General features: G+C 46.3%; 1 protein-coding gene across 11 annotated transcripts in view; it reads left to right on the forward strand.

Moving 5' to 3' along the window:
- The window catches only part of LOC119971787 (liprin-beta-2-like), a 354,279-nt gene that overhangs the window by 136,978 nt on the left and 190,512 nt on the right, over window positions 1-26,789 (forward strand). For 9 of the 11 annotated variants that reach the window (XM_038807902.1, XM_038807906.1, XM_038807901.1 and 6 more), the window contains one exon: window positions 4,658-4,755. In XM_038807902.1, the coding sequence (XP_038663830.1) occupies window positions 4,692-4,755 (64 nt within the window). In that variant the 5' untranslated portion in view covers window positions 4,658-4,691. Of the gene's footprint in view, window positions 1-4,654; window positions 4,756-26,789 lie in introns of all 11 variants that reach the window. The other 2 variants (XM_038807904.1, XM_038807903.1) reach the window with 1 other exon arrangement.

Here is a 26,789-nt window from a genome sequence, read left to right on the forward strand (position 1 = left end):
CAGTCCGTGTCGGTAGCAGGTGTGGGTGGCAGTCCGTGTCGGTAACAGGTGTGGATGGCAGTCCGTGTCGGTAGCAGGTGTAGGTGGCAGACCGTGTCGGTAGCAGTCCGTGTCGGTAGCAGGTGTGGGTGGCAGTCCGTGTCGGTGGCAGTCCGTGTCGGTAGCAGGTGTGGGTGACAGTCCGTGTCGGTGGCAGTCCGTGTCGGTGGCAGTCCGTGTCGGTAGCTGGTTTGGGTGGCAGTCCATGTCGGTAGCAGGTGTGGGTGGCAGTCCGTGTCGGTAGCTGGTTTGGGTGGCAGTCCATGTCGGTAGCAGGTGTGGGTGGCAGTCCGTGTCGGTAGCAGGTGTGGGTGGCAGTCCGTGTCGGTAGCAGGTGTGGGTGGCAGTCCGTGTCGGTAGCAGGTGTGGGTGGCAGTCCGTGTCGGTAGCAGGTGTAGGTGGCAGTCCGTGTCGGTAGCAGGTGTAGGTGGCAGTCCGTGTCGGTAGCAGGTGTAGGTGGCAGTCCGTGTCGGTAGCAGGTGTAGGTGGCAGTCCGTGTCGGTAGCAGGTGTAGGTGGCAGACCGTGTCGGTAGCAGCCCGTGTCGGTAGCAGGTGTGGATGGCAGTCCATGTCGGTAGCAGGTGTGGGTGGCACTCCGTGTCGGTTGCAGGTGTGGGTGGCAATCCGTGTCGGTGGCAGGTGTGGATGGCAGTCCATGTCGGTAGCAGGTGTGGGTGGCACTCCGTGTCGGTAGCAGGTGTGGGTGGCAATCCGTGTCGGTGGCAGGTGTGGATGGCAGTCCATGTCGGTAGCAGGTGTGGGTGGCACTCCGTGTCGGTAGCAGGTGTGGGTGGCAATCCGTGTCGGTGGCAGGTGTGGGTGGCAGTCCGTGTCGGTAACAGGTGTGGATGGCAGTCCGTGTCGGTAGCAGGTGTGGGTGCCAGTCCGTGTCGGTAGCAGGTGTGTTGGCAGTCCGATCACACATGAATGATTATGCCTTGCAATACGTTAGGATTGTGTAGGCGGTGAACAGTTAACCACTCCTTCCATTGACAGTATGATGTCAGCAATTGTTTATTTGCCCTGCTATTGTTTGTCTGTGACTGACTGTATAAACCCGTCAACGCCTATTATTCAGATATGCATTTGTGCGTAGTTTGCATTTTGGAGAGTGACAACTTGAAATATTCCTTCGTTATCTGATCTGAGAACCTGTTCCTGTCATTTCTACTTTCGGTCGATTGCATTTGAAGTACAAAAACACACTTGCTTAAACCAAGTGAAATTTTGTAACTGGTAAATCTATTTTGCAATAATGCTGGGCTGACATTAATTATTACAACATTAGAACTATACGTTCTCTAAGCAAATCGTTCCTCATAGAATGATACTGCACAGAGGAAATAGTTTGACCCATCTGGTTTCTAATTGGTCCCACTCCCTTGCTCTTATATGTCAAATTGAAACATTCAGTGCCAGAACTGTTGCATGCAGAGGAATTTGGAGAACAAATTCTACTGCAAGGGGAGGCCTTTTCACTGATAACCATCACCGTTGCCCTCACCACCCCATCCACACTCGATTAGACTAGCATACGAACAACAGGAAAAAAACCTCCTACTTCATCCAACCTGTCCCATATATCTTGGGTGGGATTCTCCCAGCCCTGGGCCGGGCCGGAGAATCCCAACGAACGGACCATGCCGCCCCGCGCCGGCACACTATTCTCTGCGTGGTTGATGCGGCGCCGGTTGCAGGCTTCACTATGCGGCCGGCTCGCCGATTTTCAGGCCCGGATGGGCCGAGCGTTGTTCTAACCTGCTCTGGGCTGGAGGGACCTCGGCGGTAAGGGTCGGGTGGTGGCCTTTGGGGGTGAGTCCGACCTCGGGGGGGGGGGGGGGGGGGGGGGGGGGGGTGGCCTGGCACGCGATCGGGGCCCACCGATCAGCGGGCCGGCCTCTGTGGCTGGGGGCCTCCTTTCCTACGTGCCGGCCCCTGTAGTCCTGCGCCATGTAGCGTCGGGGCCGGCATGTTGAAGGAGGCCACTGCGCATGTCCTCGTTGGCACCGGCGCAACGGCACGTGCGTGGATCCCGTGGTGCACAGTTTGCGCCGGGATCTGCAGCTGGAGCAGCGCGAACCGCTCCAGCACTCTGCTGGCCCTCTGTCGGGGCCAGAATTAGTCATAGGAGCGGTCCGTTCATGCCATCGTAAAACGCGACGGCGTTTACGACGGCGTGGACACTCTGCCGTGGGATCAGAGAATCCTACTATGTACCATCTCCAAGATGCATTGCAGGAACTTACCAAAGTTCCTTAAGCAGCACCTTCCAAACCCACTGCCATCTAGAAGAACGAGGGGAACAGACAGATGGGAACACCACCACCTGGAACTTCTCCAAGTCATCCACCATCCTGACTTGGAAATATGTCGCAGTACCTTTGTTATCAAAGAAACCCTAGAATGCAGTCGGAGGTCATTTGGCCCATCGAGTCTACACTCCCTCTGAAAGAGAACCCTACCAGGCCCCAACCCTAGCCTTATAACCCAACCTAACCCACAAATCCCTGGACATGAAGGGGTAATTTAGCATGGCCAATTCATCTAACCTGCTCATCTTTAGGAGGAATCACACGCAGACACTGGGAGAACGTGCATACTCCACACAGTCGCCCAAGGCCAGAACTAAACCCGGGTCCCTGGTACTGTGAAGCAGCAGTGCTAATCACCGTGCCATCATGCTGCCCTCCGCTGGGTCAAAATCCTGGGATTTCCTTCCCAACAACACTACCGACATATTAGGGACTGCAGCGGTTCAAGAAGCAGCTCACCACCAGCTTCTCAACTAGAGATGGGAAAACATTCTGGCCTAGTCAGCGATGCTGACATCCCATGAATGAATAATAAAAAAAAACTCTGACACCTTGAACGATCACAGCCCTGAAATATTAACTCCTTTTTCTCTCTCTCCCTCTCCAGAGATGCTTAACGTCAAAGGGCTGAAGCCCAAGTTGATGGTCTCAGGACAGGGGTTCAAAATCTGCCACAATAACTAGTGGAATTTAAATTCAATTACAAAGAAATTTGGAGTTGAAAACTGGTCTCAGTAATGGTCCCTATATTCGCTGCGATTGTCACCAGTTCTCTCTCCTCAGGTACTGTCCTCCCACCCTTCAAATCTGTCATCATCGCTACTTTCCACAAAAAAAAGCCCTTGAAGCATCTATTCAAGCTTCCAATCCATTTCCATCTTCCCTTATCTCTCCCCAAGTTTTTGAGTGTGTTGTCACCTCCCAAATCCATGCCCAAAATTCCCAGAATTTCATGTTTGAATCCTTCCAATTGGCTTTCCACCGCCTGCTCGAATTCCAAACAAGCTCGTCTCAAAGTGTCAGATGGCATTCTGCATGCCAATAACCATGGTAAACTATCAGCCTTCTCGACCTGTCTCATCCTTTGACATGGTTGACTGTGCCATCCTCCTGCAACGCTTCTCTGCTGTTGTCCAGCTGCATTTGACCACATTCACCTAGTTCCATTTTATCTAATGTAGCCAGAGAATCACTTGAATTGCTTCTCTTCCAGCTCCCGCACTGTTACTCCTGCCCCCCGCCCCCCCCCCCCCCCCCCCCCCCTTCCTATTTCTCATCCACATACTTCCCCTTGGTGATATAATCAGAAAATACACCGGTTTCCACATGTTCCTGATAACAACTCTCCCTCACTGCTACCTCTTTTGATCTTTCCACTCTGTCTAAATGATCAGATTGCTTGCCTGACATTCAGTACCGATGAAGCAGAAATACTGTGAAAACTCAAGATGCTGTCATTGGTCCCAAACTCTGTCCTCTATCAACTTTGTCTCTCATTGGTAACTGCCTGAAGCTGAACCAGACTGTTTGCAACCTTGGTGACATATTAGATCTCAATGAGCTTCCGACCATATAATCTGTGCCATCACTGAGCCCACCTATTTCTGTCTGCGAAACATTGCTCGAGTCAGTCCTGTCTCAGATCTACTGCTGCTGAAACTCTTCCCCCTGTGCCTTTGTTACCTCGACTTGACAATTCCAGTGCTCCCTTGGCTGACCTCTCGATGTCCATCCCACGTAAATTTAAGCATATCCAAGACCGCTGCTGGATCTGTAGTCGCACCAAGTCCAATTTTCCCCATCACTCCTGGGCTCCCAGTTAATAAACAGCTCAATTTTAAAAATTCTTATCCTTGTTAACTCTTATGTGGCCTCGCCTCTCCCTATCATCGTCAACTCCTACAAACATCCAGGATCTCTGCACTCTTCCATTCTCTTTGCCAGATTAAAAATATTGTGAATGAGGGACTGTTTGGCTGAAGGCCAAGCATCATCCAGTTGGGTAATGAGACTTTTTAGTATCCAGTTGGTGTGGTAAGGCAGTAGGATGAATGTGTTCGCTGACTAATTGCTGGAACATGGGGGGAAAAGTCATGTGAAAAAGTCTTCAGGAATACATTTCCTCACAGTTGGCAACTCTACCTCTTTGACCAAGATTCATCTGTCCTAATATCTGAGTGTGGCTTGTCAAATTTTGTTAACTCCTGTGAAATACCTTGCGATAGTTTACTAAAGTACAGGTACTATAGAAGTACAATAAATACAGTCTTAATAACTTTATCTCTACTTTATTTTTTTGTTTCAGAGACGATCCTAATTAAATCCAGTTGCCCATCAATATGGCTTCAGATGCCAGTCACATGCTTGAAGCAGCTCTGGAGCAAATGGATGACATAATTGCAGGTAAGCACTTTGTGGTAGCGTGGCCCCTTTAAGGGGATGGGCTTGATGGACCATGTGACTGGTTCAGGGCCAATTGCACGGGAGTTTGCGAACCCTGACCAATAGGGAGTTTATGAAGACACTGGGAGCCAGGAGCCCGGGCATTGTGGACCCCGGAGCTTAAGTGTTATATTGTATTCTGTGCCTAGACCATCAATTCACGCGACATGTGGTTAGAAGTGAACAGTGGTTTTAATTGTCTTACAACAGAGCCTGCCTGTGACACGATGAACTTCAGATGAACTGGCAGGCAGGCTCTCAGCATCAACCTTTATACTTCCGGTTAGGGGGAGGAGTCATGGGTGGAACCAAGGGTGGAGTCCAGTACAAACTCCCGTATACTCCCAGTGCATCTCCCCCTAGTGGCAGAGCAGTGCAACTGCTCGTATGCCGAGCTTACAGAGACATATTACAACATGTGTAATACAGTGTGAATTACGCTACTGTGATTCACCACATTCACCCCCTGTAAAAAAAAAAAAAAAAATCCAGTCCGGCGGGGGTGGTGGCTTACAGATTGAGTCTGTCCGGTGGCAGAGTTGTCCGCCGTGATCAGCGGAGCACCGGGGTGCAGCCCCTTCTGGTGGCTGGTTGAGCACCGTCGGTTGGGGTACGATGGCGGACTCCAGGGGCGATTCCGCCCGAGCTTCGTACCTGTCTGGTTCGACTGGGGACTGGGGGCGCTGGGAGCTAGCTGGCGCGGGCGCGCGAATAAAATGTAGCGAACCGGTAGGTGTGGGGGGCGAGTTGGGTGGGATGTAGTGTGAGGGATACCTCGGCGGTGGTAGTGAGGGGGTTGGATCCTGCAGGTGCTAGGTCCCGGAGGGATACAGTGTCCTGACGGCCGTCAGGGAACTCTTCGAAAGCGTAGGAGCACTTTCTCTACGAGTGGGTCAGTTTTGTGCACCCTGACGTGCTTCCGGAGGAGTACTGGGCCCGGTGTCTTCAACCATGCCGGAGCGAAACCCCCGTGGTAGTGCCCCTGGAGAAACTAAAGAGCCGCTCGTGAGGGGTCTGGTTGGTAGCGGTACATAAGAGGGACCTAATAGCGTGGCGAGCGTCGGGGAGGACTTCTTGCCAACGGGAGATCGGGAGATTCCTGGACCGGAGGGTCAGTAGGACGGTCTTCCAGACCGTCGCATTCTCCCTCTCCACCTGCCCGTTCCCCCTGGGGTAGTCCTAGCTGGTAGTCCTGCTCGAGGCGATGCCCTTGCCGAGCAGGTACTGACGCAGCTCGTCGCTCATAAAGGACGAACCCCGGTCGCTGTGTACATAGCTGGGGAAACCAAACAGGGTGAAGATACTATGCAGGGCCCTAATGACTGTGTGGGAGGTCATATCGGGGCACGGGATAGCAAAGGGAAAACGGGAGAACTTGTCTATGACGTTCAGGTAGTACATTCCCCTGTTAGTCGAGGGAAGTGGGCAAACCGGGTGGCAGAGGTCATTGTGGATGGCTTTTAAGCGGTCACTCTGTGCACTGGCACACATCCCGCGGGGCAGGGCATCTGGGGGCTCGTTGACCTTCCCCGGTCGATACATAATATCGTATTTGTAGGTGGAGAGTTCGATCCTCCACCTCAGAATTTTGTCATTTTAATTTTGCCCCTTTGCGAGTTGTCAAACATGAAGGCAACCGATCTTTGGTCGGTGATGAGGGTGAACCTTCTACCTGCGAGGTAGTACCTCCAGTGACGAATAGCCTCCACAATGGCTTGTGCTTCCTTTTCGACCGAGGAGAGTCGAAGTTCCGAAGCGGAGAGAGTTCGGGAGAAAAATGCGACTGGTCTCCCTGCCTGATTTAGTGTGGCTGCAAGAGCTACCTCTGAGGCGTCTGTCTCAACCTGGAATGGAGTGGATTCATCCACCGCCTGCATGGCCGCTTTGGCGATATCCTCCTTGATGCAGTCGAAGGCCTGGCGAGCCTCAGCTGACAGTGGAAAACGTGTGGCCTTAAAGAGTGGGCGGGCTTTGTCCGCATATTGAGGCATAATACGAAAAGAATCCCAAGCACCGTTTGAGGGCCTTGGGACAATGAGGGAGGGGGAGTTCTAAGAGGGGGCCCATACAGTCCAGGTCGGGACCCAGAACTCCGTTTTACACGACATAGCCGAGGATGGCTTGTCTGGTTGTGCGGAAAACGTATTTCTCCTTGTTGCATGTGAGGTTAAGCTTCTGGGCTGTCTGGAGAAATCGGTTGAGGTTGGCATCGTGGTCCTGCTGGTCATAGCCACAGATGGTGACGTTATCCAAGTACGGAAACGTGGCCCGCAGCCCGTACTGGTCCCCCATTCAGTCCATTGCTCGTTGGAACACCGAAACCCCATTCGTGACGCTAAAGGGGACCCGGAGGAAGTGGAAGAGGCGGCCATCGACCTCAAACGCCATGAAGTGGCGGTCTTCCGGGCGGATTGGGAGTTGGTGGTATGCAGACTTCAGATCCACCGTGGAAATAATCCAATACTGGCCGATCTGATTCACCATGTCTGCAATCCTGGGGAGGGGGTAAGCGTCGAGGAGCGTAAACCGATTAATAGTCTATGACCATGCGGAATTTTTCCCCGGTCTTGACGACCACCACCTGAGCTCTCCAGGGGCTATTACTGGCCTCTATGATCCCCTCACGTAAGAGCCTCCGGACCGCGGTTCGAGTGAACAACCTGTTCTGTAGGCCGTACTGCCATCTGCAAGTGGCTACAGGTTTACAGTGAGGTTGGCAAAGAGAGGAGGGGGGGGAGATTCGCAGCATGGCCACGCTGCAGATAGTGAGTGGGGGTAGAGGTCCGCCGAAGCTGAGGGTGAGAATCTTGAGATTGCACTGAAAATCGAGTCCCAGTAAGAGGGGGATGCAGAGTTCGGGCAGGACGTATAGTTGAAAATTAGAGTAGCTAGCGTCCTGAGTCGTTATGGTCACGATGGTGCGTCCTTGGAGGTGAACAGAGTGGGAGCCCGAAGCAAGGGAGATAGTTTGCCGTGCAGGAAAAACAGGGAGTGAACAGCGTCTCACCAGATCTGGGTGTACGAAGCTCTCGGTGCTCCCGGAGTCGAAAAGGCACGGTGTACTGTACCCGTTGATTTGGACCGTCGTCATAGAGTTGTGGAGATGTTTTGGGCGCGATTGGTCCAGTGTGACTGCGTTGAGTTGCGGGTAGTCGGCAGCTCAGTCGGCTGCGTTGGGATGGCCCCGCGATGAGTGCCCGCTGAGGTCGCAGTCTTCAATCAAATTTTCTGAGTTCGGAGAGGATGGAGCCCAAGATGGCCGCCCCCGTGGATCGCACGTGGCGGGCGGCGAGGAAGATGGGGTCCAAGATGGCGGCCCCCACGAGTCGCACAATGGTTCACCCTTGCATGCAGTAGGCTGAGTTTCTGCTCCTCCGTCGTTTCTGGGGTGCTTGCTTCAGCCAGGTAGGCCTTAAAACATCGGATCCAATGTGAAAAGATTTCTTTCGCCTCTGCATCCTGTGGGTCGAGTTCCAGTCGATCAGGCTTGAGGGCTGATTCCATAGTCGTTCCTTACTGTTTTTTAATACGATTAAATTGATGAGACCATCAATTCACGCGACCCGTGGTTAGAAGTGAACAGTGCTTTTAATCGTCTTACAACAGAGCCTGCCTGTGACACGATGAACTCCAGATGAACTGGCAGGCAGACTCTCAGCATCAACCTTTATACTTCCGGTTAGGGGGAGGAGCCACGGGTGGAGCCCAGTACAAACTCCTGTACACTCCCAGTGCATCTCCCCCTAGTTGGAGAGCAGCGCAACTGCTCATGTGCCGAGCTTACAGAGACATAGTACAACATGTATAATACAGTGTGAATTACGCTACTGTGATTCACCACACTTACCTGCCTTTGTCTTTCATCAACAAACCCCCTTGTTAACTACTGGAATCCTCGAGTATATCCCTCGAGCCACCACACTCCTGATTAGAGAGTGATGGTTTGAAAAAGTACTTGTGTTTCTATAGTGCCTTCCACAACCTCAGGACTTCGAAATAACGTTGTAATGTACAAAAGATAGCAGTCAATTTGCATATAGAGACCTTCCACAAATGTGATAAATGACCGTATAATATTTTTTTAATAGTAATGTGCAGGAGGAGATAAATGCTGCTGACCTGCTGAGCACCATCACCACCCCTCCCACCCTTTGGTTAGCATAATAGGATCTCTTCCAGACGGAATGGGCCTTTTTAACACCTCCTCCATTAGTGTGTCTACCTCTTTTCCTTTCAGACTCCTCTTAAAATCAACCTCTACGATCAAGTTCTGGACACCTGCAAAATATCTCTGAATGTGGCTCGGTTAAAATTTGTTTGATAATGCTCTTCTGGAGTGCCTTAGGAGGTTTTGCTAGATTAAAGGTGCTATATAAATGCAAGTTGTTGTTGGATGCATCGCTCCACTAGAACAGGGCACCAAAACACCTGGCCAAAGATGTGCATGTTAAGGAGCATAATAAAGGAACTGTAGAGAAGCACAATGAGTTCAGGAGGGAATTCTAGAGATTCCGATCAGGATGGAGCTGCTGCCAATGATTAGAGCAAATGGAAGTTGGGGCCTTGGGGTGGTGGTTGTTGGGGCGGGTGTGGGGGCGAGGGGGGGGGGGGGGGGGTGGCCGTGGGTCTGTAAATAATTAGAATTGAAGGAGTAGAGATTTCTTGGATGCTTGTGCAACTAACCTCCTGAGTGGGTCATGTTTGAATTGGCATATGTTTGCTCTTAAAGCCCATGTATACAGTGTGTAAAGGTTAGATCATGGGCCTAGAGTGGCTTCAGAAACCATGGCAATAATTGTTCATTGGTGCTGAATGGGTGGAAGGGGGTGTTTCTAAGCATGTGCTGTGACTCCCATTAAAGTTTATGTTTTCAAACCAGTGATTTGGTCTCTGTACTTGATGCCTCACTGCATGTTATTTCTGTCCCTGTCTGTGTCTTGAACATATTTTTCTGTAGTGGGCCCGATCTTTTAGAAGATGGGACAATGGGGGTAGGGCTGATGTGAGTCCCCAGAGTGTGTCAATATTTGCTGGGGTCTGCCACAGCGAAGAAGAAGAAAAAATGTTGTCTTGTGGCATTACACTGATTTACTTTAAAGGAATTTTTCATTGATTGTCTTGGCAGAACACACTATTCTATAATGCAAAGAAAGTAAATACATTTTTGAAGGGAAAAAAAGGGCTTCTGATCTGGTTCCTTGGGCAACCTTCCCCAACTATTTAGTCCATACCGCGGTAAATGGGGAGTAACTGTTTCCCCTGCCAGCGTAATCAGTAACCATTGGATACGGACTTAAAGTAAAAGGACTAGATGGGCAATGAGTGTTTTTTTAAAGCTGTGGAGAGTTGTGATCTGCAATGCACAGGCTCGAAAGCACAGTTGAAGCAGATTCAATCACAACATTGAAAAGGGAGATTGGATAAATACTTGAAGGGAAACATTTGCAGAGAAAGGGTGGGCTAGGGGATGGGTAGGGGAGGGAGGGGGGAGGAGGAAATAGGACCAAATGGATAGTTTCTGTCATGGTTATGGCATCCTGTGCTGTATTGCTCATTCTATGTTTCTGTGAGCACACAGTTGTGTGAGCAGCCATATTGTTATAGATGGGGCAGCATGGTGGTGCAGTGGTTAGCACTGGTCCCAAATCACTGTCCATGTGGAGTTTGCACATTCTCCCTGTGTCTGCATGGGTCTCACCTCCACAACCCAAAGATGTGTAGGGTAGGTGGATTGACCATGCTAAATTGCCCCTTGATTGGAAAAAAAATTAATTGGGTACTTTAAATTGATTGATAAGCGCATATACTTTCCCTTTGATCTCCTGTTTCAGAATACAGTACATAATGCTGGGCCCTGTGTTTGGGGAGGTTTAAAGTTGTGCCTGCATTAGTTTACAGGTGAAATACAAATATACCAGAACTCTTATGGGCAATAAAGTAGGCAAAGTCTCCCCAGGCAATGCACAATGATCACAGAAGCAAAACAATTTAACCCCCCCTCCCCCCCCTCTGCAACACCTTTCCTCTCTCCCCAAACCAGCTGGCTCTGCAGAAGTTGAGTCATGGCACGTCTGTGATTCATTCTAATTAATGGAGGAAGCACATCACAGGAACAGGCCATTCAGCCCAGTCGGTCTATATTGGCGTTTATGTTCCATACCAGCCTCCTCTCACCCTCTTCATCTCGCTATATCATTGGAGCCTGCTCTATTCCTGCCTCCCCTCCTGCATTTCTATAGCTTCACCTTAAATGCACCGATATAATTCACATCAACTGTTCCACATTCTCACCTTTTCTGTAAAGAAGTTTCCTATGAATTACCTATTGGATTTATTCATCATTACATTGTATTTATAGCCCTAATTCTGGTCTCACCCACAAGGTGAAATATTTTCTCTTTGCCCATATAAAATTGAGGTCATCCAGAACTCCTGTCTTAACTTGCACCAAGTCCCAATCCACTTCACCCCTGTGCGCGCTGAGTGAAATTGGCTCATGAACTAGTCGTGTCTCAAATTTTTTTAATTCTCGGCCTTATTTTCAAATCCAAATATGGCCTCATCACGCCCTATAATCTCCTCTAGCTCTGGAACCCCCTGAGATATCCACGCTCTTCTGATTCTGGCCTCTTGAACATCACCCATTTTAAATTCTCCATATTGGTGGCCTTGCCTTGCCTTTCATCTGTAGTGGGCCTAAGCATTGGAATATCCTCAGTAAACCTCTGTGACTCTCTACCTCGTTTTCCTCCCCGAAGTCCCTTCTTATCACGTACCTCTGATGAAGCATTTGGTCATTAGACCTAATGTGGCTCAGTGTCATTTGATTTTATAATGTGAAGTACCTTGGGATATTTTATTATGCTAAAAAGTGCTGTATAAGCATAAGTTGTTGACTACCCCATGAAACACTTGTTATACCAAAGCAGGAATATTGTATACAGTTCTGAGCACCACACTAGCTAGGATGTAAACCCATTGGAGAGAGTGCAGAAGAGGTTTACAAGAATGGTTCCAGGGATGAAAAACTTCAGTTATGAGGATTGATTGGAAAGGTTGGGACTGTTCTTCTTAAAGAAACAAAGGTTAAGAGGAGATTTGACAGTGATGCTGCTCAAAATCATGAGGGGGTTGGACAGAATAGATAGGGCAAAACTGTTCTCACTTGCAAAAGGTCAAGAAGGAGAGTGCACGGATTTAAAGTGATTTGCAAATGTCATGTAAGAAGATGCTGTCTCACACGAGCAGCTCGGGTCTGGAATGCACTGCCTGGAAGTGTGGTGGAGACTGGTTCAATTGAGGCATTCGAGGGATTTAGGTGATTACTTGTGCATGGGTATGGGGAAAAGGTAGGGTAATGGCACGAATCCACGATGCTCGTTTGGAGAGCTGGTGCAAACATAGTGGGCCAAATAGCCTCCTTCTCTACCATAACAATTCTTTGTGTTTCTTTATCAGGTCACCCCTAAGAATCCTATTTTATAGAGGAATGCACCTAGCCTGTTTAGTTTGGCCTGAGAGGTATAAACTCTCAGTCCTGGTATCATCCTTGCTGATTCACATTGTTGATGAGGAGATACCAAGAAGAAGGTTGTCTTGTTCCATTAGCCAGCACTCCGCAGTGGCAAATTCATGAACTGGGGAGGTGTGGTGATATGAGTGGGAGCACTGCCATTGGTTTCCCATTGGCTCTGGCTGGTCATGTGCCTCTCGTCTGATTGGCTGGGACTAGTCATGTGACTGCTCACCAATTGGTCGAGAGGCAAGTAGACCCCGCCTCGGAGGCGGGGTATAAGTACCCAGCTTTCCCGGCGGTCGGCCTTTCTCTGTAGTCGACCACCGGGCTAACAACTAGCTGATTAAAGCCACAGTTTGGATCTTCATCGTGTCTCACGTCCAATTGATGGTTCATCAGGAGGCATGTCCGGTTCAAAGTTTCCTCAATTTTACTTTTGAATTGTGATCTGTAAATTGAAAAGACATGCCAGAAAATTAATGTTGCCAAGTTCCCTCATTTTGACGCATGGTTCAAAAGGTTCAAACCCCACTCCAGAGACTGGTATTCATAGTGCAGTATTGAGGGAGCTTTCAAGTGAGATGTTAAACCTCTTTTGGTGGACGAGAAAGATCTCGTAACACATTTTGAAGGTGAGCAGGGGAGTACTCTCCTGTGTCCAGGCCGATATTTATTCTCAATCAACAAAACAAAAACGTTTTATCTAGTTATTATCTCTTGGCTGTTTGTGGAATTTTCTGTCTACAATTGGCTGCCACATTTCTTGCTTCACAGCAGGGACTGTACTTCATTGGCTGTAAAGCACTTCCTGAGGTCATGGAAGGGTCAAAGATACAGTCGACTTCATTTGTCCAAAATTATTTTTGGATTAGAAAACGTTGAATGCTCCAATTCAATTTAAGCAATTTAAATAAAACAGAGCAGCAAATCTTTTGTGGAAAATCATTTTGAATTAGCAGGAATAGAGTGTGTACTTTGTTCCACCACCCTCTCTCTGCATATGAAGGATATGCTGTTGTTTGGCAGCTGGAGTGTTCCCGATAAAGTGTGAAAGGGAAGGCTGACGTGAAATGTGTGTTAGGCACAGACCCAATGAGCTGTATCATTTTGTGAAACCATGATATAAAAGAGAATTTTCGACCTAAAATACAAAACAAATAAAAACACAGCCAGCACATTTAGAAATTGTTATTATTCCAAAACATCCATTAGTTTTACGATTGTAAAGATGTATTTCCTCATAACTTATTACATCATCTTAAATGTTTGGATCCTTTCCATATCCCGCCACCCTCCTCTTCCCCAACCCGTCTTCTAACTGGAATCTAGATTCATTCCCAAATTGGCAGCTTTAAAATGGATGGATGAATTTGTTTATTGTCATATGTACCGAGGTACAGTGAAAAGAATTGTTCTGCGTGCAGCTCAGACAGATCATTCCCTACATGAAAAGAAAATACGTAGGGCAAACATAAAATACACAATGTAAATACATAGGCACAGTCATCAGGTGAAGCATACAGGAGTATAGTACTACTCGGTAGCGAAGGTGTGTGAAGAGATCAGATCAGTTCATAAGAGGCTCGTTTAGGAGTCCGGTAACAGCGGGGAAGAAGCTGTTTCTGAGTCTGTGTTCTCAGACTTTTGTATCTCCTGCCTAATGGAAGAATTTGGAAAAGTGAGTAAGCCGGGTGGGAGGGGTCTTTGATTATGCTGCCCACTTTCCCCCGGCAACGGAAGGTGTAGACAGAGTCAATGGATGGGAGGTGGGTTTGTGTGATGGACTGGTGGTGTTCATGACTCTAGTTTCTTACGGTCTTGGGCCGAGCAGTTGCCATACCAGGCTGTGATGCAGCCAGATAGGATGCTTGCTATAATGCATTGTAAAAGTTGGTAAGAGTCATTGTGGACATGCCCAATTTCCTTTGTTTCTTGAGAAAGTATAGGCGCTGTTGTGCTTTCTTGGTTGCTCTTTATTCCACACTCTGCTGCTTGTAAATCCGATCCTCTTGGAGCACCAATGGGTTGCTGGGAATCACTATTGTTTTCTTGCTGAGGCAGGAGTTTCTGGTTTAATTCTACACCAACTTTGGAACCTTGTATACCTGCATGATGTTTTGGAACCCTGATAACTGGGAGCGGGTGTGAATAGGTGAAGTGACAGGAATGTGATAGGGAAATCATGTTTAACCAATTTATTAGAGTTCTTTGTAGGAGTCACATTTGCTGTGGATAAAGCGGGCTCGGTGGATATAATGTACTTAGATTTCCAGAAAGCATTTGATAAGGTGCCACATCAAAAGATTTTTGCGTAAAATTAAAGCTCCTGTCGTGGGGGGGGGTAAACATATTGGAATGGATTGAAGATTGACTAGCTAGCAGGAAGCAGAGTTCACTTAAATGGGTATTTTTCTAGTTGGCAGGATGTGGTGAGTCACAGGAATCCGTGCTGGGGCTCCACTTTTTATAATTTATGAAGTAACTTGGATGAAAGAACTAAACGTATGGTTGCTAAATTTTTCTACAACACAATTATAGATAGGAAAGTAAATGTGAAGAGAACGTAAACAGGTTACAAAGGAACATGGGTTAGGGATGTGGGCAAATGTGAAGTTATCCATTTTGGCAGGAAGAATAATAAATAAGCGTATTATCTAAATGGTGAAGGATTTCCAAGCTCTTGAGGTGCAGAGGGACCTGGTGTCTGAATGCATGAATCACAAACGGCTCATATACAGAAACAGTAAGTAACTAGGAACGCTAATAGGATTTTATCATTTATTGTGAGAGGAATTGATTACAAAAGGAGAGAAGATATTCTTCAATTATACAAGACATTAGTTGGACCACATGCTTCAATTATACAGGACATTAGTCGGACCACATCTGGAGTATTGTGTACAGTATTGGACTCCTTATTTAAGACTGGATGTAAATGCAATTGAAGCAGTTCAGAGAAGGTTTATTAGATTAATACCAGGAATGGACGGGTTGTCTTATTCGGAAAGATTGGTGAGGTTAGGTTTGTATCTATTGAGTTTAGAAGTGTAAGAGGCGATTTGATCAAATCCTAAAGATCCTGAGTGGTATTGATAGGGTTGCTGCGGAGAGGATGTTTCCTTTTGTTGGACAATCTAGAACCAGGGGGTCACTGTTTAAAAATAGGAGGTCGTTCATTTAGGACCGAGATGAAAATATTTGTCTCTGAGGGCCATGAGTCTCTGGAACTCTCTTCTTAAAAAGGCAGTGGAAGCAGAGCCTTGAATATTTTTAAGGCATAGGTTTGTAGATTCTTGATTAACAACGGGGTGAAAGGTTATCGGGGTTTGGCAGGGATGTAAGGTTGAAGTTACAATCAGATCAGCCACTATGTTACTGAATGGCAGAGTAGGCTTGAGGGGCTGAGTGACCTACACCTGCTCCTAGCTGTCTGGGTTCGGGTGCAGCGATTGCCTATTCTTCGCTCTCTTGCCTGCCAGCCAACAACAACTTGCATTTCTATAACCCTTCTACCATTATAGGATGTCCAAAGGTGCTTCATAGGAGCATTGTCAAAAGAAATTTCACTGAGCCCATATGAAATATTAGGACATGACTAAAAGCTGGTCAAAAGGGCAGATTTTAAAGAGCATTTTAAAGGAAGAATGTAGTGAGGACATTTAGGGAAGGAATTCGAGAGCTTGGGGGCCCAGGCAGCTGAAGGCACTTGTGGTTGAGCAATTAAAATTGAGGATGCACGAGGCCTGGATTAGACAAGTGTAGAGGTCTGGGAGGGTTGTAGGGCTCGGGAAGGTTGCAAACGTAGAGAGGGGGAGCAACCCTGGGGGGATTTGGAAACGAGGCTGAGCATTTGAAATCTACTCCGCTTAACCGGGTGCCAGTGTAGGCCAGTGAGCACAAAGTTAATGGGTGAACAGGACTAGGTGCAATGAAGGACACAGGCAGCAGAGTTTCAGTCGATCATAAATTAGTGGAGGGTTGAATGTGGGAGGCTATCTAGGATTATGCTGGAATAATAATAATCCTTTATTGTCACAAGTCTGAAGTTACTGTGAAAAGCCCCTAGTCGCCACATTCCGGCGCCTGTTCGGGTAAGCCAGTATGCAAATTGAACCCGTGCTGCTGGCCTTGTTCTGCATTACAAGCCAGCTAATAGTCGGGTCTAGAGCTAACAAATGGCCGAGATGACATTTGAGCAGCAGATAAACTGAGGTAACAACATTAAATCACTAAATTAAATCTCCCAGACTCCACAGCCAGTGACCTGCAATTCAATTTTTAGGGTTAGTCATCGAGTACTGCAGTACTGTTGCACCATGTTGTTTGCCTAGATTTTGTGACTAGTGACCATACATTTTGGTATGTTCCTGTTGTTTTTAGTTTCAAAACCAGTCGGGGTCAGTTTCGATTGGGACAGTCTGTGCATTAACACAGTGACACACCAAGGTTACTGACAGGACCATTCAGTAGGAGTCTCTGCTCCAGATGGCTCCCTAGCAGCAGTGGTGCAGTAGGAAATTTTGAGATGCAAGAGCTCTAGAAAATGTGATGGCAATATTGTTTCTAAATCTACTATTACGTTGTTTTCCTTTGTATGAATCATTTCTCCAAGAATCAGTAAAATTCATTTTAAGTGAGAAATATTAGTGCCGGTAGGTATTTTATTTCGAACCATGTGGTATTTTGAATCATTCGTCTTTAGTATAACTATAATTTCATTATCAACACTTTAATTATTTAATTAAAAAGACACCTCACAGAAAACTTTATTTCAGATTGGGGAATGGTATATAGAGGGGTCACTGCTTTTCTTGATCCTTGTTTATAGCCTACACTTGGATGTACATGGTACAATTTTAAAAGATGAAGCTGATTCAAGACTTGGGATGTGTTGTAAACTGTGAGGAGGAGAGTGATAGACTTGAAGATGATTTCGACAGGCTGGTGGAATGGGCAGACACATGGTAGATGAAAGTTAATGGGGAGAAGTGTGAATTGATATATAAGGAAATGCAGGAGCAGCGGACCTGGGTGTATAGGTCCATAAATCATTGACGGTGGCAGGTTCCGGGCTGCCCCCACTCCAGCCGGTTCGGCTCAGTCCCCCTCCGACCCCGAAACTTACCGTCCCACTCTTTGCTGCTCATCCTAACACAGGCTGGTTTGGTTTCAGCAGCAAATGCAAGGAGGAACCAGCATATGATTAGATCTGAGTTAGCTTTACAGTATTTTTCAAGTATCAGTCACTTGAACGTCCAAGTTTGGTGGGCTGCATTGAGTTTGTAAGTCTGCTTGATATTGAAGGCGCTGGAGTGGCGCTATGGTGTGCTCCGACATCACTAACTACATCATTGTCCAGCAGTTACAGTGGAAGCTGTATTGCTGGGATCCTATTGTTAAACTATGGTGCCTTCTTACCAAGATGGTCGGTCTGCTTGATGTGGTGCATTCAAAATACAAGGGGGCTGCAATTTGCAATTAATTTCAATAACAACTGTTAGTTGTGCATTTTCTTAGGTAAATAATGAGACCACAGACAGTCCAAGAAAAAAATATCTAAATGGGGTATAAAGGAGAAGAACATCTCGGGCACACACAAATCACTAAAATTAGCGACACTGGATATTAAGACCAATTTTCTAAAATGGCAAACCAAACACAAGTTCATTGTTCGAGGAATTGGATTGAAAAGCAGAGAATTAAATTGAATCTTGGTTAAACCTTACTTGAGTGACATGTACAATTCTGGTTTCCATATTATAAAAAGGATATAAATGCATTGGCGAAGGTGCAAACAGATTTGCAGGATTGTTAACCGAACCTCTGATGTGATACCCATCGCAATGCCTCTCTTTCTGAAAAGGGGGTAATTCAGATGAGGTCTTGTGAAATTATGAAGGGACTTGATAGGATTGACGTAGAGGTGCTGTTTCCATTTTTGGAAAAAACGAAAATCATAGGGCCATAAATACAAGATGCTCACTAACAAAAGCAGTAGGAATTTAGAAAAAACTTGCTTGCCCAGAGAATGATGGGAATGTGGAACTCCATCACAAGGGGTGGCTGAGGTGAATGACATGGAAAAGGGAGCAAGGTAGAACACCGGGGAGAAAGAGATAGAAGGACAAGCTGATCTGGTGAGATGAAAAGTGGTTGGGGGGTAGCACCATTTGCAGCACAAACACTGGCCTGGATCTTGTTGGGTCAGAAGGCCTGTGTGGGAACAGTATATTCATTGTAAGCGAGTAGTATTTTTTTTACTGCTTCACCACTCTTCCAAAAATGACTTGCACTTCCTTTTCATTTCTGCTGCCCCACAGTCTGATAAGCCATGTATGTCATTCTGCTTGTTTCCTCCTTTGATTTCTGACTGAGCTTCCCAGCAGAAACCTCCTGATCCAGTTTAACCACAGCAAATGCTAACAGCTTATATCTGTGCTAGAGGCTAAGCCTCTTGACACTGGTCCACTCTTTTATCTTTATTTTCTCACTGGGGCCGCCTTTCCTGATTTCTGATGTTTTTTTCCGGCAGCACCAAAGTTTGTCTGACTTCTTGGACTTTTCTAGTTTGTTGTTGTTTCCTTGTTGATTCTCTGCTGCAGGATCTTCCAGGCTTCAAACGGATTACAACAACTGTACAGAATTTTACGGTGCCTTATCTTTCTTATTGATTCATGTGATGTGGGCGGTGCTGGCGAGGCCACCATTTGTTACCCAAATCGTACAACTGACTGACTTGCCCAGGCCTATCAGAAGGTCACTTTCAAGAGTAATAAGTGACTGAGGTGGCATAATGCTGAGGACACATGCAGAAAATTAAGTTCTGGGAAGGTCTTCAATGAAGAGAAGTGATTTGGTTTGTGAAGGAGATTCCAGATCATCAGGTGATGAAAGACATAGCTGTCAATCAAGGTGATCCCTGTGATAACAGGGCTGTCATAGGAGGAGGGACTAAATTGGTTAGGATTATATTCATTTGGAGTTTAGAAGAGTGAGGGGGGAAAATCTCAAAGAAACTTATAAAATTCTAGCAAGATTAGACTGGGTAGATTCAGAAAGAATGTTCCCCATGGTGGGGGGAGTCCAGAAGTAGGGGTCATAGTTTGAGGATAAGGAGTAAACCTTTTCGGATTGAGGTGGGGAGAAATGTCTTCACCCAGACAGTGGTGAATCTGTGGAATTCGCTAACACAAAAAGTAGTTGAGGCGACAACATTGTGTAATTTGAAGAAGGAATTAGATATAGCTCTTGGAGCTAAAAGAATCAAGGGATGTGGGGAGGGGGGGGGGGGGGGGGGGGGATCAGGACATTGAACTTGATGATCAGCCATGATCAGAATGAATGGCGGAGCAGGCTCGAAAGACCGTTAGGCCTCCTGCTTCTATTTTCAATGTGTGTTTCTATGTATGGTGTAAAGAAAACTAGCGCCGATTCAGCAAAGCAATACGTGGGATAAAAATGTCCATGTCATGAGGGTAGGTCACAGAGGCTTGTAGTACCCTGCATACAGAAAATTTTAGAGTTGATCTAATTTACTGTGCAAGATCTAAAATTATTTACTGCACAGACACTGGCAGTTCAGCCCACTGGCAGTTCTGTGCCAATGTTTATACTCTACATGATCCTCTTCAACTCAGCTGACCAACACCTCTGTTGCCACTCCCACCTCTCCCTGCTGGCCAGCTGCCGCTCCGTGCTGCGCCAACCCCCGCACTCCCATCTTCCACCCCCACCGCTGGTCAGGTATTTTCTCACTCTGTGTTGTGAACCTTTGGAATTCTCTACGCTTGGATCCAGTGTCATTGAATATATTCAAGACAGTGTTAGATATCACTCTGAACGCTAAATCTTGAAACCTGGTGGTGTTTCCTGTGCCTGTTGCCTTTTTTTCCGGGTCGGTAAGGTTGCTGATTTGGAAGAGTTATGACACCCTGGGATAATGTGCAGTTAATTCCAACCTTACTTAACACAAGTGCAATTAGATGTTATTTTAAAATACCCGAGGTCCCTGACTGAGCCCAATAAGCTGAAGTCACCAGGTTTGTAACGTGAATACAAGTAACCTTTGTCCTGAAGCACACTGTTCTTTGCGAGGGTATCCCACCGTGGAACACCAGTTGGTGGTGGTGTATATTTTTGTTTTGGTGTGAGAAGACAAGTGAAATCCTAGTGAGAATAAATCACGCAGTCGTCATGTGAGATTATTAAAGATTAAAGTGAAGACAAATATACACACACACACACAGGACTAATCTACTCTCAAGCAATTAAGATGTATAAATTTTTAATATTTATAACATACCCTTTCTTACTAAATCTATCTAGGATACTTGAACCCTGCAAGACTTCCCCCTGTTCCCCAAACAAGATCCAAATTGAAAAAAATCAACCACACAATAAAGGGATGAAACCCATATCTGGGAACTGTCTTTTTCCTGGTCCAGTAAAGATATTTCAAAACTGCTGTTACAAAGGTTCCCTGCACTGCCTTGGCTCTAAGACTTTGAAGTTTGCAGTTAATTTAGCCTTCAGGTTTGGTGGCTGGAAACTGACCTGACTGCTTCCTGAGACAGCGAGATGGTAACGGCCTCTCCTGGTTTTTCAGGGTCAGGACAATTATTCCTTTGTTGCTCTTTGATTATGCCTTCTGTTGTCTGTTGCTATCAACTTCCTTGCCTATACATTAACATATGTATATCTCAGGGACCTTCCCCATCATCAATAATCTGTTTCTCCTCCAAAAACTATACAACTTGATTATTATCCAAACTACCATTTTAAACTACTTATCGGGAGATGCATACCAATTGAGCCCCCTTTGAATAATGTCTGCTGCTGTCTCCAGGCAAGTTCATGACACCTTTTTATTATATGTAGTATTATAATTAAACTGACAGAAAAATATAACTAACTAATACCCTTTTCCCAACCCCCCTTTCTAACTATACAAACAACACAGAGGGGAAATGGCGATTGGAGGTAAAGAGGATATTAATAAAGATAAAAGGAGAAATGGTCTTTGCACTAGAATGGCTTCCAGGTAATGTCTTTCTGGAGTTCAAGCTTTTGTTTTTGTAATTCCTCCTTCTAGGCTTGATGGTTTTCTCTGGCAAAGTTGCTTACTTTCTCAGTAGGTTCAAGATCATTTCAAGTTTACAGTAAAGGTATGCCAGGCATTCGCTGGTTTTAGATCAATAACGCAGTTATTTACCTCTCTGGTGAGAGAGACTGTCCCTTTCATACAATCTCTACAGTGCAGAAGGAGGCCATTTGGCCCATCGAGTCTGCGCCACCAACCCTTGGAAGGAGTACCCCACCTCGGCCCAGACCCGACCCTATCCCTGTTATCCAGTAACCCCACCTACCCTTCTGGACAATTAAGGGGCAATTTAGCAAGGTCAATCAACCTAACCTGCCTGCATATCTTTGGACTGTGGGAGGAAACCAGAGCACCCGGAGGAAACTCGAGCAGATACTAAAAGTGTAAACTCCACACAGTCACCCGAGGTTGGAATTGAATGTGGGACACTGGTGTTGTGAGCAGCAATGCTAACCACTGTGCCACTTGTTTAACTTCCAAGGTAAACACTTACCCAGTTCTAATAATAATAATCTTTTATTTCACGAGTAGGCTTACATTAACACTGCAATGACGTTACTGTGAAAATCTCCTAGTCACCACATTCCAGCACCTGTTTGGGTACACAGTGGGAGAATTCAACTTCCAAATTACCTAACAGCATGTCTTTCGAGACTTGTGGGTGGAAACCAGAGCACCTGGAGGAAGCCCACACAAACACTGGGAGAACGTGCAGACTCCACAGATAGTGACCCAGGAATCGAACCTGGGACCCTGGAGCTGTGAAGCAACTGTACTAACCACTGTGCTACCGATCCATCCTCTCTGAAAGTTCTCTCCAAAAGCAACACGCAGGAGCCAATCACTGACTGTTTGTAGGCAGAACACTGTCCCTGGCCACTGGGTACCAGCCAATCAATCAAACCGACCTCCTCCAAACCTGGTTCCAAAAGCACCAACGAGTATGTTTCTCCTCTCCAAAATACAAAACTATGAAACACGCTGTCCTGATGAGCAGGCTGCTTAAAGGTATTCTGTTTAGTCCTCTGTTTAAAAGTGCATTCTGAATATGGGTCCACGGGCCAAAAATAATAAAAGAAAGAAAATGGGAGCAAAGGAAATAAACAGGATGGACTCTTACAGAAGATATTGTTTAAGGAGTCTTGGCAAGTTATACAGCATAGAATAGGCCCTTCGGCCCATCGGGTCTGCACTGACAAAACTACACTAAATCTACACTAATCCCACTTTCCAGCACTTGTTCCACAGCCTTGAACGTGATACTTTTAAAGGGTATGAGGTTTCCTGCCTCTACTACCCTCCCAAGCCGTGCATTCCAGATTCTCCCCACCGTCAAGGTGAAAAGAACTTTCCTATAAACCCCCTAAACCTCTTCCCCTCTCCTTAAAATTAAGCCTCCTCATTATTGACCCTCCAACTAAGGGGAACAGCTGCATCCTATCTATCTTGTCCATACCCCTCATAATTTTATACACTTTCATCAAGTCCCCCCCCCCCCCCCCCCAAGCCTTTCTCTGCCCTACAAATGAAAACAGCCCAAGCTAATCCAGCCTCCCTTCATAGCTAAAGTTCTCCAGTCTCACTCACACACAGCCTTCTACCACCACCCTCTGTCTCGGCCACTAGGCCAGTTTGGGATCCAACTTGCCAAGCTACCCTGGATCCCATGTGCTTTTAACAACTTTACTCGTCTCCCATGTGGCACCGTGTCAAAGGCTTGCTGAAATCCATGTAAATTACATTAACTGTTCCAGTGCGTCTTCTAGATGGTAGACACTGCAACCATTGTGTGCTGGAGGAGGACGAGTTTTCAGTCAGGCTGACTCAGTTCTTGCATCTTGAATTTGGTGCTTGCAAAGAACACCTCAACAATGTTACACATGCAGAAGATAGAGTAAGATCAATGAGAAACATAAGCACTGGCCCTTTCCCTTCAACCTTGAGGTGGAAGACCTTGGGACACAGCTCCTGAAGGGAACATTTCTATTGCAGCACAACTAAAGAAGAGTACTGCAAACTTTCATTTCCACACACGGCTTGTAAGCCTTGTAATCTTAGAACCGGGGCATTGTAGAGATTCCTTTCACCTAGGTCAGCAAGGGTCTTGTGATGGTGCTGAAGCGTTCTGCATTCCAACGATTCCTTTCAGCATGTGTGAAAGTGCGTTCTAATGATGATTGATCATGAGGTGGGGAAGGGGCTGGTGGGGAAGATCTGACACTCGACTTTTTTAAAATAGAAGGTGGTTGATCCCGCTGAAAGTGATCTAGTGACCTAAGGCTGCGCTTTTGGGAGGGGTGGCTGGGTTATTGAGATGAGGTAGGTGAGGTCCTGTAATGGATAGATTGCAAAGTACCTTCTATTTGAAACGCTTTCATCAATAGTAGCATCAGCAGAGTCACCTTGTACTTTCTGTGAGCCCTTGATATTGTTATGGGGCTTTCCTTCTGTCCCAGCCAGGAAGTACCAGCAGCATAAGCATATTCTGATATCATAAATCCGCCTAAACCCCTTTGGAGTGGCCCAAATCAAATTGCATTGATGATGAGATAAAGGGGGAAATATACTTTGGCTGTGGAAGTTAGAGGTTTGTCAAAGAGATTGGTTTTAAGGAGGGAGCTCGAGCAAGAAAGGTATAAAGAGAGGGATTCCAGTGCGTGGAGCCTGGATGACTAAGGAGACAGCTGCCAGTGGTGTGGTGAAGAGAGAGAGAGAATTGGACAAAAGGGTGGATGAATGGAGATTTCAGGGCAGTCATGGTCCGTGTAGCAAGGTCGACTGTCTATTTTAAATCATGAGTGAGGAGAAAGGTTTGAGAAAATCTGTCTCTTTCTGCAGACAGTAGCTGGAGCCACAGCAACTTGCATTCTTGTAGCGCCTGTAACAGTAAACGGGTCGGTTAGCTCAGCTGGGTGGACGTTTGATTTGTGATTTGGAACGATGCCAACAGCACGGTTCAATTCCTGTACCGGCTGAGGTTATTCGTATTGGCCCTGTCTTCTCAACCTTGCCCTTTACTTTTGAGGTGTGGTGACCCTCTGGTTAAATCACCACCAGTCAGTTCTCTCTCTCAAAGGGGAAAGCATCAGCTGGGACTATGGTGGCTTTTCATAAACAGTATAAACCTCAGGGTGATTCACAGGAAGGTTAACAAAGAAAACCTTTTGAACATGAAATACATTGGCATTGGGTCGATCATGACTGATGCCATTGGGAAGATAATTTAATGAAAAATTCAATGAATATTTCATGCTGAGGAAAGGACATGGGTAGCACAGTGGTACGCACTGTTGCCTCACAGCACCAGGGACCTGAGTTCAATTCTGACCGTGGGTGATTGTGTGGAGTTTGCACGTTCTCACCATGCCTGCGTGGGTTTGCTCCCACAAAAAAGATGTGCAGGTTAAGTGGGGTTACGAGATAGGGCGAGTGGGTGGGCGAAGGTAGGGTGCTCTTTCGGACGGTCGGTGCAGACTCGATGGGCCAAATGGCCTCCCTTTGCACTGTAAGAATTCTACGATTCTATGACTGGAAAATTAGAAGCAGTGGATTCATTATGGATTGTTTTTACAGAGGCAGCACAGTCACAATAAGGTTAATGCCCTCATTCTGTGCTATAAATACCTGATTCTAACACTCATTTTAGTTTTACTCAAAAGCCAATCATTTTAAAAATGTATATATTTCAATGCATCAACTTTGTACTTGGTTGAAGAGGTGATGTAGAAAAATAAAATCACTGAAGTATTGTCATGCGAGAGTACCTTTAAGAAAGGGGTGTTTTTTTATAGAATAACTGTAGTGGGTGTACCGGGCTGGTTTAGCTCACTCGGCTAAATCGCTGGCTTTTAAAGCAGACCAAGCAGGCCAGCAGCACGGTTTGATTCCCGTACCAGCCTCCCCGGACAGGCGCCGGAATGTGGCGACTAGGGGCTTTTCACAGTAACTTCATTGAAGCCTACTCGTGACAATAAGCGATTTTCATTTCATTTTCATTTAAGAAATGGATGTTTATTACTGCAGTGATGTCAGAGTGTGGGTGGAGCTGGGCTGTCTGTCAGCTTTTAGTTTCACTTTGAGAAAAAGCTTGGGTGTCTGTTTTTTTTGGTTTTTGTTTCAGTGTTGGAGCTGCAATCAGCCAGAGAAGGTGTAATGTTGTTCTCTCTGCCGTGTAAAGACTATCTCTCGATCATTTGGTGAATTCAGAGTGATAACTGTTCTCAGTAGTGAACTTAAACCTGATGTGCTTCTGTTAAAAGGTTTTTTAAAGTCTTATGGATGTTAAAAGGAAAGTTTAAGGATTACTTAGTGTTGTATTCTTTGGGGGTTATATTTGAATTAATGGTTGCTAAGATGTTCACTATGTTTTAAAAAGGTTAACTTGAGTTCATAGAATAAACATTGTTTTGCTTTTAAAAATACTTTTCGATTTTTGCTGTACCACACCTGTAGAGTGGGCCGTGTGTTCCCGATGCCACAATATATTAAAAGTTTTGGGTCAGGTGAATACTTTGGGGTTCTCTAAACCCTGGCCCTTAGCAGTACTGAATACAAAAGCAAGAAAGTTCTGGAAAACATTTTATAAATCCTTGATTAAACTTCAGCCAGAATATCATGTCCCATTCCAGGCACTGCAGCCCAGGAAGGATGTCAGGATCTTGGACAGGGTGCAGAGGGCATTTACCAAAGTGGTACCAAGGATGGAGGGACTTCACTTGCGTGGAGAGACTGGAGAAATGGCTGAGGTTGTTCTCTTTGGCAAAGAGAAGGTTAAGAGAAGATGAATTGGAGGTGCTCAGAATCCTGAAGCGTTTGGACGAGAGTAAATAAGACTGTCTCCAGTCACAGAAGTAAGACCAGTTGAGGAAATTTGCAAAAAGAGGGGAGATGAAGGAAAAGGGTTTTTGTGTTGTTGTTTTGACCTGGATTTCACTGTAAAAGGCAGTGGAAGCAGATTGAGCAGTAACTTTCAAAAGGGAATTGGATTGATACTCAAAATGGAAACATTTCCAGAGTCGTGGGGAAGGAGCTGGGGTGCGTGGGACTAATTGGAAAACACTTTCACAGAGTCAGCACAGGCAAGGTGGACAGAATGGCCCCTTCGCTGCTGTGAGATTCTTTACTTCGCTTTAATTGCATTATATTCGGTATCACAACGTTGAACGTTGAAAGACACCCAACTGAAATGTAGGTTCAGCGCCAAACTATATTCTGTAGCATTTAGTTTTAATCATGGTCTGAAAGCACTTGATTATGAAGGTCAGGAGTTTTGGCGTCACAGGATAAATGATGAATTATTGATGCCATTCGGCTGCCATCTGACTGGTTCACTGTAGATCTCCTGGGCAGCCTGTGTCTGTTTTGAAATAGGAATTTGTG

The sequence above is a fragment of the Scyliorhinus canicula genome, chromosome 9 (assembly GCF_902713615.1).
Source record: "Scyliorhinus canicula chromosome 9, sScyCan1.1, whole genome shotgun sequence".
NCBI classification, from domain to species: Eukaryota; Metazoa; Chordata; class Chondrichthyes; order Carcharhiniformes; family Scyliorhinidae; genus Scyliorhinus; species Scyliorhinus canicula.